Source organism: Andrena cerasifolii, chromosome 2, assembly GCF_050908995.1.
Source record: "Andrena cerasifolii isolate SP2316 chromosome 2, iyAndCera1_principal, whole genome shotgun sequence".
In the NCBI taxonomy this organism is placed as follows: Eukaryota; Metazoa; Arthropoda; class Insecta; order Hymenoptera; family Andrenidae; genus Andrena; species Andrena cerasifolii.
Window position 1 is genome coordinate 9,389,157 of NC_135119.1, and position 19,371 is coordinate 9,408,527.

Genomic DNA, 19,371 nt, shown 5'->3' on the forward strand with positions numbered 1-19,371 from the left:
TGCTACGTGCGGGGGCGGCTCGGGGGTGGCTTGGAAGGGCGTGTAGGATTTTTGGGTGGGGTGGATGAGAGAAAGGGAGAGGACGGTGGAGGCTGTGCGGAAGGGAAAGGATAGGGTGTGCAGAGGGCAGAGAAAGGGTAGAATGCAGGAAGGACGGACAAACGGGTGGTCGCGGCTAGCGACACCCATACCAAACACGAAGGCAAGGGCAAAGATGGCCGACAGGTATCGGACAGGGGCGCACGCGTGACCGTGTCAGGCTCCGCCTACGCGCGGCGTACCCCTCCGTTCCGGTTGTTCTCGGTTCACCCCGTGGCGAACAACCCCTCTCTTTGTGAGCACGCGCTGCTCCGCGAATCTCCTAGATCGCCACCAAACCCCTACCCCGGCGCTTTGGTCTTCTTCGTTCACTACCGCCATCCCCCGTGGAAGAGTTCATCCGCGGACCACTCTTCGGCGGCCAGTCAGCACCAAAAAGTGCAAAGCCTCAGGACAACATCCGCGGACGGTTCTACGTGGCTAATTACAACTTCGTCGACAGTGGGACAGAGCTTTTTAAACATCCGTCTCTCACCGCATCAGTGTCCGCCCGGTGATTGTCCTCTGCGGCGCGAACGGTCCGGTCGGGTTCTGTTTCTCTTCCCACGGCGTAGCCTCACGTCGGTGGACTTGATTGGAATCAGCTGCTTCCTCGCCAGGAAATTATTTATTCATACCCGTCGAAGAACGCCGCGCCACCCTCTGCGCGTCTGCGTTCCGCCTGTGAAGTGTAAGATCGCTGGTTACGTACGGGCCAGCTGGAATTGTGATGGTTAGGACATAGGACATCGGTCGGACAACTGTGCGGACCTAGCCATCGCGTGCGCGATTACGTGCAACATGCCAGGTCCGCGGTCTCTTCGGTCGATCGTGGTAGAACCGGCGGACTGATCGGTCGTCCGCTCCACGGCGATTAGGATGAGTGTTGGTAACTGATAAAGGAGGAGTGTAATAGCAATCTCGGTCGCCGAGTGCGCAACCGTTTATGGTGGCACGTCATCGGTACCATCGGTGCGCGACTGCATCTTATCCCGAGGGGAAGTGAAAGTGAAGGTGGATGTACTTTGGTAGGGTGCGGGGTCATTGAGGATTGTTGTCACACAGATGCGAACCGCCACCGCTGACGTGAAGAAGCGCAGCTGCCGCTGCTGGTACCGTTCCGTTTGAAGCTGCCGGTTTCTGACTGGTTTAGGTCTAAGCCCGACAGCTTAGACTTAGCTGGCTGCAAGATGATGTATTCACCGGACAAGATGATGGGGAGCAAGGGGCTCCACGGGGCACCTATCACAGCCCCGGGCTGCTTCCCTTCGGGAAGGTATTCGCCGCCGCCTTATCGTCCTGCACCAGACCCCATGCCGCCACCGCCGCGACGCTGTATGCCGAATCCTACGGTGAGTAATCACCACCTCGACCCACCTTTATCTTTGCACTTGCCCTTTGTCATTACGGAACCGATGGTGATTACTCTTCAGAGCGGGATGCATCCTGATTCGATGCCCCGTAATCGACGAAAGACATGCCTGGTTAAATGATACCTTCCAGCGGTGTGAGTGGGGTCATTGCTTCTGGATGTTCAAGTGTTAAGTATTGCTTAAGAAATAGTTGAAAAGGAAAATTCTGCCCATCAAATATGCTTGTTCACGCAGCTTTCTTTCGGAAGTGAGTTTCTTCTTTAATTGGAGATTTCTTCTTGTTAGGCTATTCGATGTCTGGGGTAGGCGTACTTCAGAACTTGCTGACACTTGCGTTGATAAATTATTCTCAGCAGCTGTTTCTTAGCTCAAACCAGTCACCTTCTTCGGAGACTGTTTAATGGAAAGACTCTATTTATTGCATTTTGTAATGCAGACAGAGGAGATAAAAATCGTTATGGTAGAAGCATTTTGGCTTTTGGGGATTTCAATGTAGTAATGGTATTTCATTTTAACTGTATTGTTGTCGTTTGCGAATATTGGTGTTGATTTAAACTGCCAGGGTAACTCCAAACTCAAAGTGTGTGGAAACCACCCGCAGTGATCTTACAATGGAAAGTAAACTCGAACGCAGCTTATGTAATTTATAAATAATCTATTAATAAGAGTTTTTTTCAGCACAGTTAGGACATCAGTGCTTTTCTTTTACAATAAAACCTAATTTAAATGTTGCACAACATTCGTTAACATCATTTCTTTACGAATTTATTGATTCGGAGCTATGAATGTAGCAATGGCATTGAGTATTCTTCAAATACGTCCATAACCTCTGTAGTTTATTTATTTCAAGTTGAAGAAAGTAAAATAAATTAGATATAACTGTGTACATACTGGATAAACGATTTTCTAATTTCGTGAAATATTATAATCGTATGGTAGGGTTAAAATTTCGTTCCTCGAAAGTCTTTTTAGCGCTTCTCCAAAACCAAAGCAATTTTATAGTCTGAGAAATTGTTATAATCACCTTGAAAGCTTAATATAACGAAGCTCTGTAATAAATATTTTACAAAAATTCACACGAACAAAGCAAAAAATATATATGTAAAAGGATGCGTCTTTCAATTGTTAAAAAAAAGGGGTTCCGAATTTCTTCCCTTAGTTCCAGTGGGAAAACGTCGAAAAAATTGCACAGCCGTTTTTTATGTGTTTAAAAATTGTTTTATTAACATATGCACTACAAAAATAATGCTTTAAACGCAGAGTCGAGTCATAGATTTATGCAAGAATCACATAAAACTTTTTTTGTTTGCGGTGTAGATGAACACGACTCAAAGCATCGTCCGAAGCACCCAGTGCATCTAATCAATTTTTATACGTTGACATCGCTCGAAAATTGCTTGCCACATAGAAAACAGGCTCCACGTAGGGGACGAATTTGGGCACGAGCCATTTTTTTTTTAATATAATTGCCAGTTCTAATGGATACGCATAAGTGACAGAATGAGATCGCCAGTTCGGAATATGAAAACAGAAGTAATATATAAGAACGAAAATACCCACGAACAAAAATAAATGGTAGGTACAGTCACATACGTTGGATGCTGAAATACGGCTTCAAATATTAAGAAACAATACAGTGCCCTACTTCTGAAGAAACAAAGCGTTATAAAAGAATCTGGATATAACGAATTCATTTGATGTTATTGCCAGCTCATTAGTGGCGTTTCTGTTATAAATTCCAATTGTCGGACTATTACCTTGTTAGATGCAGCAGTTAACAATAGAGATTTGCCAGGGGACGAAATTCAGGCTCCTCACCCTGTATATTTTACAATTCAAACTTTCTTATTATATAATCTGAATCAACATCTTGAACAGTGATTGCGTTTACGGCTCAATTAAGTGTTCCTTAAGTCAATCTATTGATTTCATTACGATGCTATTCCATCGTGAACCGTGTGCAAGATCCTTCGAGGCAGTAACACAAATCAGGTTGCGATTAAACTCCGCAAGGAACAATACATTATACATGAATAGAGGTCGGTGGGCTCGAGGAATTCCCCCACATATTTGGAATGTAAGGTAGCGATAAAAAAGACATTGAAAGTTTGCATCATCCATTTTCATTGACCACAAGTTTCCCTTGTCACATATATTACACACCCCGTAGATCCGTTGCTTACCATACTTTTCGCCAATGCCTGGAACTTTTAAGAAATGCCTGAGCATTGCGGTCTTTTTTCCCTAATGTTACCGACTTCAATGCGTGCGATAGTGGGTTCCCCCATCACTGATAAGGATGTTAACCAAGAAATTTAAGAAGTTTATAACGAAACTAGCGTCCCCCGTGTCGGCTTCGCCCGAGATATTAGCGTGACTGCTTCATGTGTGTTAGAATTAATATATTTTAAGGAAATTAAGTATTTTGAAGGAAAGGGTAATTTTCTAAGGGATATTTCTTAAGGATTATCTCCTACATTCTCTCCTTTGGGAGATTTATAATATACCAGGCGCTTCTTCGTTCCATGCTAATAACGCGCTTTTGAGACACGCTACATAGCCTATGTCCGTCCTAGGGTATCCAGGAATAACGTGTTACAATTTCAGGAAGATCGGTTGAATAGGTCTTGAGTTTTGCGCGAACATAACAATCGGCTCTCTCTCTTTGTATAATAGTATAGATACCAACATTACACTTAAGTAATGTGTAAATTATGAATACCATGATTTATTCAGTTTGCTCAGTCTAAGAATTCAGCTCTACTTAGCTGTCGTTTTATCAGATAGAATAACCGATAAATCGAAATTTACATAAAATGCAAATCGAAGTATTAACGGCAATTAATGTGATTACCAATAATGCAAAAGAGTGTAATAATTATTTTTGAATTGTCAATTTGTGATATTCACTAACGTTTAGCACAGTACAGATTCTCAGTCTTTGCGTTTTGAACAGATCGCGGAACCTGAGTATGCAAATTGAGCGATTGTAGAATATTGTAATCGTGACAGCAGAGAGAAAAAGAACTGCAAACCACCGTTCGAGTATGAAATGCCGAATACATGACCTAATCACGTAATAAGAATCACAAAACTTGTGATTATAATTGCATAGTCAGAAACAGTGGTCTACATTACGCAGTCTTAGAGAAGACTGCGCTAGCAATTGGATCGTTTTAAAAAATCCTACAATATATTAATGATTTTAACCTGTACACCAACATGTTTGCCCCTCAATCGACCAACAATCTTTTGCAAATATAGTATAGTCAATTGAAAATCAATGATTCATTTAACTCCATAAGTTACAAACTCAAACTCTCCGGGTTAGGTCACTGTTGCAGTATTTAATGGTATCAGTATGTAATATTCATCGCTTCGACTATGTAAACTGGATAATCGCAACTCGGGGGAGAAATTATAAAAATTATATTTCAAACTGATGCGATTAGATCGTCTTAGTGTTTCCTTTCACACCAAGAGACGCAGTGCATATCTAAACATGAGTTCGCATAGCATTCATTTCTGGGTTGTAAGACGTTACAGGGTTATTCAAGGATTATTCATGAATCACCGATTTATGCCTCAGAACGACTGCCAGAAAAGAGATTCAGTACTACTGGATTGTTAAACGAATACATTATCCGAAGCAGGGTCCTAGATCATAATACTGAAAGCAAATCGAATCAGCCACGCTTCCAAACAACTTCCGATGCACAAAACGATATCGAACAGATCAGTCTGGATCAGGTTTACTATCTCTTTAGAGAATGCAAGCTTATTTGACAAGCCTCCCAAACTGACCGATCGTATCAACGTTCTACAAACGTCCATACTATTCCATCTTCGCCAACCCTTGTCTGAAGAAGTCTGGCCCGAAGATTCGCTGTTGCGACGAGTCAAAGCGACCGATCTGAAAGAGTGGAAAATCGCGACAGAAGGTACGGCTGCCGGGGAAGTACAGCCTCCGCTCAAGTCCCGTGGATTCGACACCCTGCGAAACCATCCACGTTGGAGAGAAAACGCGCACACCCTCCAGCGGTCGGTCATCCGTGTCGTCGGCAATACACGTTTCATGACGCAACCGGGGAAGTACAGCAAAGTAGCAGGCGTCTAAACAGAATCAATCGAAGCTCACAGTCACGCTGGCAGCCCTGCACCCCCCTGCCCTGACAGGTCCCACACTCGCCTCGATGTATCCATCCGCAGCTAGGATCCCTCTGCAGGCTGGCCCCGCGTCCCTCCGCAAAGCTGCAAACCGTGGCACACGTCGAACCGACCTGTCCCATCCTCCCCCCTCCCCCCTCCCCCTCCCCCCGCCAATCCCGCGATCTCTTTCCTCCGCTATATCGCGGACTCCACGGTCCTTTAGTTTATTCATGTGACGTAATAGGATAAAAACCGTCGCTACGAGCTGAGTGCCTAGATGAGATTACAGCCGTACTGTTACGCCCGGTAACGCGAATCCAGCATAATCGCTTCCTCCTGCGATTTTTCGGCTATCTTTACCATCGTCCTCGCAGTGGCTGTCTCTTTTTTTTCTCGATTCGATTCTCGACGGCGAATTTATTTTCCGCGCTTCGTCGCGTGGAATCAGCGCTAACGTATTGATTCATGGATTCATGCGGTTGGCTCTCCTGCGCTGTCCTTAACACCCTACCTGGTGTTAGTTGTAGCTGTAGTTTTACGATGACTATTAACCCCCTGCGCTTGTAAACCATGGATCATGAGCTTCGGTATTTCGAGTGCTATCACTCTGGGAAAGCTCGTCGAATAGTCAGTGTCGGACTTCGGTAGCCTCTCCTTGTTAGTGCTAGTCTCATTGTCAGTTTTGAGTTCATTTTTAGTTAGTTTAGTGGATCTTTATGGTTGTGTCTGGATACAGCGTTTTTGTTGTACGTCGACGGATATTTTTGTTGTACGTTACTTCAGCTGCGTTCCATGAAAATAATGTTAGTAGAAAGTATAGATTATTGTTGTTTCGTCCGTGGGCTCGTTTGTTTTGAGGTTTCAAGTTAAGGGGAGGTTCCGGTCTAGAGCCCCAAAAAAGGTTATCTTTAGGAATTAATTAAAGGAAAACTACTATATATAATTTAATGGGACTTTTTGCATTGTATTAAGAATGTCTTAAATTATTGAAATATATTTTTTGTTTTATAATTAATCATTACAGACGGCACTGGGAAGTCGTTAAAGTCAAGGCGTGAAATAATTGATCCAAATCGGTGGGGCTTGTAGCCCCAAAAGTTATTATCCGATTCGACTGAAACTTTTTTTATTTTGAAGAATATACTTCTGGCTATGGAGGGAAACAAGAAAAAAAATGCAAAAATGACATTTTTTAAGAAAATAACGACACTTGAAGTTTGAAATCACTTCCCCCCTATATTTTTCGTCCTTTCAACGCCTTTGAAAATTGTAAATTTTCAAATTTTTGTATTTTTTCTGCTTTCCCTCCTAGTCAGAAGTTTATTCTTCAAAGTAAAAAAAGTTTCAGTCGAATCGGATAATAACTTTTGGAGATACAGGTCCCACCGTTTTGAGAACACTGTTTCGAGAAAAACGCGTTTAAAGTTTTACGTGAGTGCCGAGTGGCCGGGTGTTACTCATGCATTTGCCGGGACTCAAATGCCTATAACTTCGGGAATTTTACGAATTTCAACAAATCCTTTTAAACACGCATTCCTAAAAGGTTGAATATTCGAAAAATGAGAAAAAAAATCGACTTTTATACCGGAACCTCCCCTTAATTCGCGCGGCAAATTGTGACGATTAAATGTTTAAATAGGGGCAGGGTGTTTAAGGATGTATCGGACGTACAACATTAGATTTACAGGGATTGTAACACGTTCGGAGCCGGTTACTAGTAACATAAGACAGTCTAGGCCAGACAGCCACTTAAGGGGGTACTTTGGTTATCTGGCCGAAAAATTGAGCAGCGCACAAGTAGATGAGTATTATGTAAAAAGTTTTGCACGATTATATTTGTTATTCGTTGAGTAAAAAATTCATAAAGATTGCTCATTTTTTCGGCCGGATGACCAGAGTGCGTTGAGTGGCTGTCTGAGCCAGACTGTCTTATACTACTAGTAACCCGCTCCGGGCGGGTTACAGGCCCTGAGTATCAGCAATGTCCATGACAATTGCTCTCAGAGTTGTCGTTGTCGAACAGGATTTACCTTCTCCGGTAATTTCGAATTAGCCAGTAATCCTGCCGCAGCAACGTTTTGACAAAGCAGCAGGAAAAATCCTTTGTGATTATTGCGTCCGGACGTCCAAACGAAATATCGCAGGGAAAGCTGTAGCACCGATAAGTGTAACGACTCTTGAGGGACACACGGCGGCGGCGATTATCGATTGCTCGACTACATTCACCGCGTCATCAGCTATTAACCATTAAAAGTGAACGCTCTTTTTCCCCTGATGGAGTGGCGGAAACCGCGAAACAACGTCACCGGAAATCGGCAGAATTTTATTTGCAACACTACCGTCGGCGTCGGGCTTGCTCCCATTAAGAATTGAATGGGAATCGTATCGGGCGTGGTAAATTTTGATTTTGAAGCGTAAATTGTTATTGCCAAAATGAGGAGACTACGAATAAGACGACCGGCTATTAGTATTTTAATTAGAGTCTCTAGAGTATCACGTCTCATTAGAACTCAAAATACCGTGTCTTTTGATGAACTTCTTAAGGTGCTAATGTAAAATCCTAATTGGATGTATGTGCTCAGGGGATACGTATGACTACATTCTGACGGTGACAATTTAAAAAGTACTTTTTAAATAATTTTAAATATTTCTAAGACTTTTTCGCGGGAGTTGCTATTGCAGCTCGCGACTGGAGTTTCGTAGAGGCATTATATCAGTGGCGGATTTAACAGGGCGGCCGATGAACAGTTGCCACCTGGGCCCCTGCTCGAAAGGCCCCACCACGGTCCCATCCTGAAACAAATTATGATTCTATCCAAACTTTTTTTTCTGTATTATTACACTGAACCCGTTTTCAGTAAACTGGCGCCTTACTTTCTCGAAAAATGGGCCCCTGCTCAGAGCCCCCCCCTGGGGCCCTATCTTCAAAACTAAATTATGATTATATCCAAGCAGTTATTATTCTATACAATTTTTTGTACATTTACTCCCTTTTAGTAAACTGCCTCTTCATTTTCCCGAAAAATGGGCCCCTCAACCTTTACCACCTGGGCCTTTTTTCTTAAATCCGCCACTGCACTGTATCCTACTGTTTTCTATCTTCTTTTATCTTTATTGTAACATTGCTTGGTGTGACGGGATAATGAGTATGAAATACCAGTCGTGGGCCATAGAAGTATCTTGTGCAAAAATCCTTCGAGTATTTCTGTATATAATTTCTTATAAATCTCTGATTATAAATAATTATATTACAATCAGCTATAACGTATGCAGATAATTTAACTATCCTGACTGAAAACATTCCACTATTCAAGCTTCATCATCATTACTTTTAAAGATACTAGCAACCTTGAAAAATACAAGAGTTTAAGAAATAAACAAAAAATAGGTGAGATCTCTATGCTTTTATACTACTTAGGTATTACGATTTCCATAACGAATGTTTTGCAATATTCAGAAATGTTTGACCAATGACTCTTTGTTTAGTTTCACCATGTTTCTTATGCTTTTAAGTTTCATATATTTTCGTGAACATGTTATGAGTTTTCAACAAAATCTCTTTTCTGACGTTAACGACTTGTTAGGAGCAACGACTGCGCGATCTTAAAGTAAACTTCGTCAAGAATAGACATTACTGCAAATTAATACTGATCACTATTCTCTTACCAATTGCAAAAATTTAATACAATTCTCCATGCAGCTTTTGTTTGGTACAAATACAGATTTCATTTCTTCATTGGGCGTTGTACAGTGCCAGGAAATGAATGTTTTCATAAGCTCATAAATATTTAATTATCAGCAGTTCAAACTCAAAACAAAGGTAGAGAATTTGACTTACCGTTACATATTATTACAAAATAGTAATTACTAAATAATCATTTCTGTATTGTATACATACAATAAACCAAAGCCTGTTCTGGGTATATCTTTAACATTTATGCATTTTAATACATTCCATTATGGCTCTAAAATAACAACAATAATCAGATTTTACAAAATTTTAATTAATTATCTCATCAATTTCATTACACATTCTTTTGCATACATATCGTTACATAAAAGCATTCTATATCAGTAAATCACTTCACCACTATACACGATATGATTTAATTTATATTTGAACTTTCATGGAGCCTCAGTAATTTGTATTCTGGATGATTTCGGCGAAAAGAGCTTGTAATAGTTTAGCCGAGATGCCATGTATTATTTTGAAACGTTTGTAGCGACAATCTCAGTAGTATAATAAAGAGAGTTCTAACTCAAGTTGGAGTTTTGCGTTCAATACACGTTCAGAGTGATACGATAGACGTTCAATAAACGTTCAGAGTGGTACGATAGACGTTCAATACACGTTTAAAGTGCTACAATAGACGTTCAATACACGTTTAAAGTGCTACAATAGACGTTCAATACATGTTCAGAGTGGTACTGGCGCCATAGGTGTATTGAACGTCTATCGTAGTGGTACGGCAGACGTTCAAGAAACGTTCAGAGTGGTTCGATAGACGTTCGATACACGTTTAAAGTGCTACAATAGACGTTCAATACTTGTTCAGAGTGGTACTGGAGCCATAGGTGTATTGAACGTCTATCGTACCACTTTGAACGTGTATTGAACGTCTATCGTATCACTCTGAACGTTTATTGAACGCAAAACTTAACTGTGGGTTAGAACTCTCTTTACTATACTACTAATACCACTGAAAAACTTTAATAATATAAAGGATTTTCAATTCTCTCCACTGCTTCATGCTACTGAAGCCTTCATTGTAACTTCGGTTAAGGGGGGCACACAAGCGTATTATACCGAGCAGATGTTACAAACGGACGTCAAAGTACGAAAACGAAGAGGAGCAAGTCAAACCAAGTAGAATCAGCTTTGTCAATAGTTGGAACTTAAACAGTGTTCCGCGTAGGTTAGTAACAAGCCACCTTGCAACGACTGCTATTCTACCGACACCACATGGCCAGTGGCCTGAATTTTCAGAATTTTCGTGAAACTCAATATTTGTTTAAGTGGTACATTTCTACCTAAACTACCAGAAAATCCTTGCCACCGAGTACGCCAACTGACGTCAGCCCGTACAGTCTCCACTATTTCGTTTTTGATGAACGGGCTGTGCACACACTGCATATCTGCCAGATTTGTAAAATCTTTCCTGAAGCGAAAAAATGTACTGTATTCTTTTTTTTACCAAGGAAACGTGCAGTCAGTTTCTACAGTTACTCTAGCGAGGTATTACTCTGTATGAAGAATGTTGCGCACCCGCTTCTTATACGTCAGATTTGTAAACCCTCGCGTTGGGTACGAAATGGGATTGAATTTTTATTCCGGAAGGAAGCGCGGAACTGACAAATAACGAGGATAGTAGGTACACTCACTGTTAGTGCAGATCTTCGATAGTTGTCACAGAAAAGAAAACCGCCATTGAAATTTAGATACGAGGTAAATCCAGAGGAACCTTCTGTTGATCGCGGATGTCGCGTGGGGATTTTAATTGCTTAATTCTTTGATGAAGTTTCTTCAGTGCTTCAACTAATCACGATGTACTGATCTTTTTAATCAGTCATATGATTTAGGTTATTATCGTTTATGTGAGACTATCAAGTTTTTCATCAGATTTGCATTCTATAATAGCAAAATACCCCCGCGTTGCGCTTTGGCTTTAAGAGAAATTAAGGACTCCATAAAACCACATTTCACCCGTTTTCACCACCCCCTTAGGGGATGATTAGGGCAAAATCATGAAGTTGGTTTTTAGGCATTTACGTGGGTAGCCTTTCGAAGTGAAAACCAAGTTGATATCTAATCGAGCCTAAGAGATTTTAAGAAATCCGTGGAAACACATTTCACCCCTTTTCACTCCCTTAGGGGCTGATTAGGGCCAAATGCTGAATCTGGGTTTTAGGCATTTACGTGGGTAACCTTTCTAAGCAAAAACCAGGTTGATATCTAATCGCGCCTAAGAAATAATGAGTCTGTGAAAACATATATGTATATAAATATAAAATAGAAAACTTCTATATTTTTGTGTTTGTCTGTCGCCTAAAAACTGTCGAACGATAAACTCTGGGATCTCGAAGTGTATCTCAGCTCATTATGCCTGACTTATCCAGACGAATGTGACCATTTTCAGAAAAAAACCTAAAATTTTTTTTTTATAAAATCAGAATCTAAATTTCGGGCGAGGCGGAGTAGTAAAGCTGGTATAAATACAATATAAGCTATTTCATTGTAGACAATAATATATGCGGAAAATGTAAAAGTACTAAAATGCGGGAAATTAGAATGGTGTGCCTTGATTCTGCAATTTAAATTGCAAGCAAATTTGAATAATTGAATAAAATATTTAAAAAAAAATCATTTTTGTGGAATATCTCGAGAACTATTAGAGATAGGGGAATAGTGTCAACGGACGAATTTTGTGTCTTTGAATGCGAAATATGACCGACTCACCAGATTTTCAAAAATCCACAAAAATGATTTTTCAACCCTAACTTTAAACGCACTTTTCACCCCCCAAATATGAAAACGGGGAGAAATAAAAAAACACGTATTTCTTATTTTTCGGTCCTCTCTGACATATCCAAAAATCAAAACGATCGGAGGCGGGCACCTAAAATACTCTCCTTGTAAGTAGTTGTCCGTGTAAAAACGGAACGATCCACTTCCGTCGATCTCTGCTTGTGCAGCGTCGGCCCGGTTTAGCCGTCGCTTCAGACGAGCGGCTTCCCCGTAGGGCGGCGTTGGAAGAATTTAAAAAGTGGGAAGAATGGGCCGCGTGGAATGGAAGGTGTATCGGGAAATCTGAAAAGTGGCATATGCTTCAAGTGGATGGCATGGTGTTTTCGTGAAGCGGTAGTAAGGCGATAATTAACGTCAGGACTGTTTGACAGACTGGGCTCGGGTCCGGTTTATACGTAGTGGGGTGGCTTACAGGGCAGCAGGGATGCACGCGCATACATGTATTACCGTTCGTACTGGGGGTTGCAGGCCACGAGATTGCATAATCGATATCTCGCCCACACCTGTGCCACTCACAAGTGCGCACCTGTGTACAGGGCTTGGGGGGGGGAGGGGGAGGGGCGAGGGCTGTGGCGGGAAGGTGAACGCGTTTGAAAAAGGTCATCCATGGATGCTTATCATCGGTATATTTATGCATCCTCAAGGGCCCGCTGAATTGATCACTTCACCTTCAACGCGTAACCACGACTTCTTTTCTCCTATTCTCTTGCGCACTTGTGCGGATCATCCGTGCGAATGCAAATTCCATACCGTGATTTTTGCAGAGAAATCACGCTCAAAGGTCGATTTATATTTACTGTTCAGACACGGAACGTTTCGGTTCACTCGAAACATCGTTGCGGGTTATTGGACACGAATGTTTACATACAGTGACTCGCATTAATATTCGGACACTTTTTAAAATCGCATAACTTTTTCAGAATTGGTCCAAACAACTTGAGTTTTTTTTAGAAGCTAGAAGGATTAGTTTGCTAAGTGACGCGATTCGTCGTTTTGAAAAAAATGCACTTGGTCGGAACAGCAAAAAAAAAATAGAAAAGGTCGTTTTTCAACTTTTTTTTGTGAGCCTGTAATGAAAATTCAAAAAAAAAACCGTTTGTAGATTGAAGTAAGTTGTATACGTGTCTAAAATTTCGTGAAAATCGGTCAACGTTGCTCTGAGCTATAAACGCTTAGAGATCGCAAAATCAGCGACTCTCGACCTTATTCTGCGATCTTTAAGCGTTTATAGCTCAGAGCAATGTTGACCGATTTTCACGAAATTTTAGACACGTATACAGCTTACTTCAATCTACAAACGAATTGAAAGAATTGGAGGTTTTTAAAATTGTAAGAATGTCGAATTAGTTTGATTGAAAAGTAATACATATATCGCCGTGAACAGTAATAGCTATACACGAGCGTAACTTATTGATTCCATTCCTCTGAAATAATAGAAAATTAGGTTTCCCAAATAGAATTTTCTATGTGACCTCGTTTAACAAAGTTCCAAATCTCCCGTGTGTTTCGTTCCGGGATTGGAAATTTATACTGCATACAATTTACAATGTTATTATATACGTATGAAGCACGTTCGATAAGTAGAGCGCTCTGATTTTACAAATCTCGGTGTCGTATAACTATAACGCAAAGCAATAGAATAAACGTTGTAAATGTACTTCATTGGCATTATATCGGATTCATTGGCGGTACGTTTCGAGCGTCTGCGATGACAAAACTCGAGTTGGCAAACGAATATATTATATACACTGCGTTCCATATAAGAGCGTACCAACGCCCCTACCGATTTGCGACCGAACTGCGCAGCTGCCACGGATCTGACGCACGCGATTGGTCGTAGCACTTTCCCTGCCGGTTTACTACCAATCAACAGTGTATCCCTGTGCGAAACGAGTATGCTCTAATGTGGAATGCGGTGTAGCGTGGAAATGAATAAATAACAATAGACTATAGCAGAGTTGGGGAAAATGTAATCTAATTAGAAATTACAAATTACGATTGAAATGTAATTGTGTAATTGATTAAACATTATTTTCTGTAATCGTTAATTGGACCATAATTTTGTCAACTACCTAAATTAACGATTACAGAAAATAATGTGTAGTCAATTACACAGTTTAATTTTAATCGTAATTTGTAATTTGTAATTAGATTACATTGTACCCAGTACTGCCTCAAAGTAAATGTGAGAAAGAATGATGACGTTTTGTCCCATTCGAAATAAAATAACTTACATAATGGAATAATGTGACATTTGTACTATCAATACAGGAGAACTGATATATATAGGGTAATAAAATATATATATATATAATATATATATATATATATATATATATATATATTTTATTACACTCTATTCAACAAACATTTTGGTTACAGATTTGACACAGTACTTAATAAGTTACTATATATATACTATGTCAAATCTGTAACCAAAGTGTTTGTTGAAGAGAGTGTAACAAAATTATCTGAGTGAGAGTGTAGGTAACAATTATTTTGGATGTCTCGTGAGAAACTAACAGCTGACCACTAGCTTTGATTATTACGACACACTATTTATAAAAAAAAAATGTTAAATAACATTAAACACTATATATATAATAATAGTGTCCCCCGATGTAATATATTGCAGACGTGAGAGTCGGTCGCGTTGTGTAGTAGGGTTCCCGATCCGAAGGAACATCGATGCGAGGTAAACGGGGTAGTATAGCTGGGTCCCTCCGGTGGCGAAAGTACGTGGATAGTGCATCGTCTCAAGAACCGCTCACCTACCCCCTGCCCTGTGCATGTGTGTCCCACAGCCATAGAACAGCCGCGGACGATCCCACACACGGGACACTGGGGACACATAACGCTCCCCACTTACATCCAATCACTCCTGATTTATATTTACTACTCGCGTGGCCCCTTATTTATCGCGCTTGACGGAGACGCGCGGAGAACAGGAACGTTAATTTGCACAAATTGAAAATTATGGAGCGCGACCGAAGACAAGAGTCATCGGTGGAAGGAACCTCCGCGGGAAGAGTTATCGACGCACCTCTCGTTCCGAGGGAATTAGCTGGCCTCAAGTTTCCCGATTTCACCCGTCGCGCGTGGTTCGCGCGCGCGTGCCGCTGGTCTTAATTGGCTGGTTTTATGGCAATCGGTTCGCGATATTACGACCCCCTCTCCACGGTCGCCTTCTTCGCTTTTGATGATAAAACGCTCGGGGAGATCGCAATCGTCTGGGCGGATCGTGAATTTTAAGCGACTTACGTTCCAACGCGGTGGGAATAATTGACATTTTCTACGCGGGGCAAGGAGCAATGGGTCGTTTAGTGGTTTCTGCTTCAGCAAGAGGATGCGAAAATTGCGCGCAAATGGTGGTAGTCTAGTTTAGGTTTAGATATTCGTAAGGGATATTCCACATTTGTCGACACTATTTCGTTTTAGAATTTAGTGCTGGAATTCTTTGTTTAGGAGAATTATCCACTAGGGCGGAGCGGAAAATTTTAATTTGAATTTTCAGTTGGATTGGGTGCGGGGTAGTTGTCTTTTGATTAACCAAATATAACTGTAAAAAAATTTTGAAAAAATATTCACGTCTGCAGGTTCCTTTTTCTCCTAAAAATGATTATATGATCAGCTAATGTATTTGTATTTACAAATACAGCAGTATGCATATTGCTTAGAAAGTATATGTATGTAAACATTTGAGAAATATATTATTAAATAAATTCATATTTAAAGAATTCAAACTACTAACAAATAAAAGCATATTCATTAACTTAATTATTTTCATCAGTCTGACGAAAATAATCCTCTTATTCAATTTATTTGAACTTTTTCCTTGCATTTTTACACCAACAAGACATTTAAATATTAATTTAACCTTATCCCTAAGGTTATGAATAAGATTTATAATTTACGGATGATGAAGAAATACAAACAAAATATTTATTCATCTAGTTCCAATAAATACACCGACAGTCCTAATAAATTTCATAGTCATTACAGACACCCTTTTACAGAGGTATTTGTAGTTGAAGACTGACATGCTATTGGGCAGTATGCATAAAAAATAAGAAAATGCTTGAAAGTAATAAGTAGAAGTAACAGCAAATACTAGATTTCGTATGCATAATCTTCTACTGCCACTAGATAGTAAATGATGGAAAATTTCAAGTAAATAGGTACTACTAGTATTTACCTACAAGGGAACACCGCGAACTCGCACTCGCCGATTGGAACGCAACTTTGTGGGTTTATAGAGTGACTCGAGGCAAGAACAAGGGCGTGTTTCGTTCGGGCCCTACCACCCTTTAAGGGGGTGAAAACTAACCTCAAAGTCAAATAGGCACTTGCACTTTTTCCCGCATAACTCCCAAAGTACAACAGAAGGAAAAAAATGTTTCAAACAAAAGTTTAATGGTGCAATCAGCGCTACAAACTTCCGTTAACAAAATTTTTGGAAAAGCTTCTTTCCTTAAAACAAAAATTTTACCTCACGTTATTTACAATTCCACGAGTAAACCGCTCTGCCTGTGGATATTTCCTGTAACACGCGGCAACGTCTCGCACGGGAACGTTACACGTGTGTACAGTCTAAAGCTCCTATACAGCACGGAAAATTGAATTTTGTCTGCCAATCACTTTTGACTTTTTCTACTTCATTTGTATTTTTTTTGGAAATTTAATCCAGTTTCGGCGTTTGGTATAGATTTTACCGGCAACTTCAGTTACTGTTCGACTAACTGTACCTACTCTGAAGAACACTCGTATCCTCACCAATGCCTACTTGCAAACCGGGATCACCTATGTATCTAAAAAAACACCTCCATTTTCGCTTTCCGTGAAAGACCGCCACCTCTGGTTTCGTTCACGATATCTAAAAATGTATCCGCCAGGTGGTTCACATGGTGTTCTTCGAATCTAAACCTGGCACGGTACTCTCGGGTACGGATATCGACTCTTGTAAACCTTGGGGTCACGAATTTGCATGAACAACGCCATGATTCCGATTGAGCAGACTATTTAAGACAGACGACTGGCAGACTTAAGACAACACTAGCATTTACTTGCAGTTTTCAGTAAGTACTATGTGCTATGCGTACAGAGTTGGGCAAAATGTAATTTAATTACAAATTGCAAATTACGATTAAACTGTAATTGTGTAATTAATTACACATTATTTTCTGTAATCGCTCATTTAGGTAGCTGACCACTTGGTTTTGTCAACTATCTAAATGAACGATTACAGAAAATAATGTGTAATTAATTACACAATTACAGTTTAATCGTAATTTGCAATTTGTAATTAGATTACATTTTGCCCAACTCTGTATGCATTCGTATTTTATGTATTCACTGAAAAATTAGTAAAAACTATTTCTAATAAATACTTCATCATTTATTGCATACGGAACTGAGTATTTGCTTGAAAAATCACTAGTAAAAGCTTATACTTGCTTTTATGTATACGGCCCACTGTTATTTAAAAAATACTATGTAGATTACTGATACATATGCATATAACAGAATAAAACTTAAAATTAATATTAACACCGTTGTAAATGTAATATTCATTGTTCTTGAATGGAAGGGGTGTGCGACTTACACATATAGTTTTATAAAGAGGAAGAAGAAAATCACTTTATATTATATTTAAGGAAGTATCGCCGAATATACTTTATGAATCTGAAATAACGCAAGAAATATTGAGTTGTTTAAATCAAAATAAGTAATTCTGCGAAAATTACGCGGATACAGCTGACATTTCACTTATCAACCCCTCTGGTGACGATGAATAATTATGATCTGTTTAGTCAAAAGTATTGTTCTTTGAAACCGTATCGAATGTATTGTGCCAAAAAAAAAGATAGCTACGAGTTGATCGAAAGCAAAGAAGTACAGGTGGACGAGGGGATGGATCACGTTAGGGCAAGAAATAAGTGGTGGTGGGTAGAATGAAGTAGGGATTTGAAGTGGTACTTGCTAATAGCAGGTGTAAAAGGAGAGGAGAGGTTTAGTCACGCACATATGTTCGAACGATACTTACTAATGGAAACCTTTATATCAACATACTGTGCCACACACGCGTATAGTTTTTTGACACGCAACGTGACTATCCTACTTGGAATCGTCATTGGTTACTCCACTCACGTGCGGAATATTTACGTGAATTATCGAAGACAGTTTTCCAAATTGTGTAATTTCTTCTTCTTCGCCCAATTAGATATCTGCTTAGGGTAGATTCTTTCTCGAGAAATTTTATAATTGCTTATTTCTTATTTCACGAGAAATACTATAATTTCTCGAGAAACTTAAGTCTAGGAAAAATATTATAAATCTCATTTATTTTCGTAAATGAAGAGAAATCAAGAAATTTAGAGAAATCAATTAAATTTAAGTAAATCTAGGAGCCTGTTTACCCTCCAGAAATCAGGCTTTTAGATTTTCAGAAAAATTTGAAATTTCACCACCCCCACTTTAGAGCAATCAATTAAATTTAAGTAAATCTAGGAGCCTCTTTACCCTCCAGAAATCAGGCTTTTAGATTTTCAGAAAAATTTGAAATTTCACCACCCCCACTTTAGAGCAATCAATTAAATTTAAGTAAATCTAGGAGCCTATTTACCCTCCAGGAATCAGGCTTTTAGATTTTCAGAAAAATTTGAAATTTCACTACCCCCACTTTAGAGCAATCAATTAAATTTAAGTAAATCTAGGAGCCTGTTTACCCTCCAAAAAACAGGCTTTTAGATTTTCAGAAGAATTTGAAATTTCACCATCCCCGCTTTAGAGAAATCAATACAGATCGTGCCCGATTATTGTCATTTCCATATTTAGCTGCAACCAAAAGTGTAGGTGCTTACGTCTTGGGGCGCAGCCGTACGGGGTAAAACTGTATCCCGCTATTTCAAGCAACAAGAAGAAGAAAACACCTACTCTATGTAGACAGATCCTACAAAGTTAATAGTACAATATTCGCAGCATGTTAAACCGGGGAAATACGAAAAGCACTAAATCTGTTGGAACGCTTTTCGTACGTGTAGAACACACACACATTCGCAGGCGAGCCGGCATTATTAATACGCGTGCATTACGAGGGTTTGCTGCAATGGGGCAGAAATGTCCATCGTTGGTCTGGAACAGGTACGCGGTGCGGGCTACCAGAAAGGGCGAACATTACTTCCGCTCGGTCCTCCGCGGTTTAACGCTCTTATTATTATTTTTATTAGGGAGCCGCAGTATATAATG

General features: G+C 40.0%; 1 protein-coding gene across 1 annotated transcript in view; it reads left to right on the top strand.

Moving 5' to 3' along the window:
- Window positions 1–1,185: 1,185 nt before the first annotated feature.
- Acj6 (abnormal chemosensory protein 6) overlaps window positions 1,186–19,371 on the top strand; it is an 84,688-nt gene continuing 66,502 nt past the window's right edge. The window contains exon 1 of the mRNA XM_076830470.1: window positions 1,186–1,430. Coding sequence (XP_076686585.1) covers window positions 1,269–1,430 — 162 coding nt within the window. The 5' untranslated portion in view covers window positions 1,186–1,268. The remainder of the gene's footprint in view (window positions 1,431–19,371) is intronic.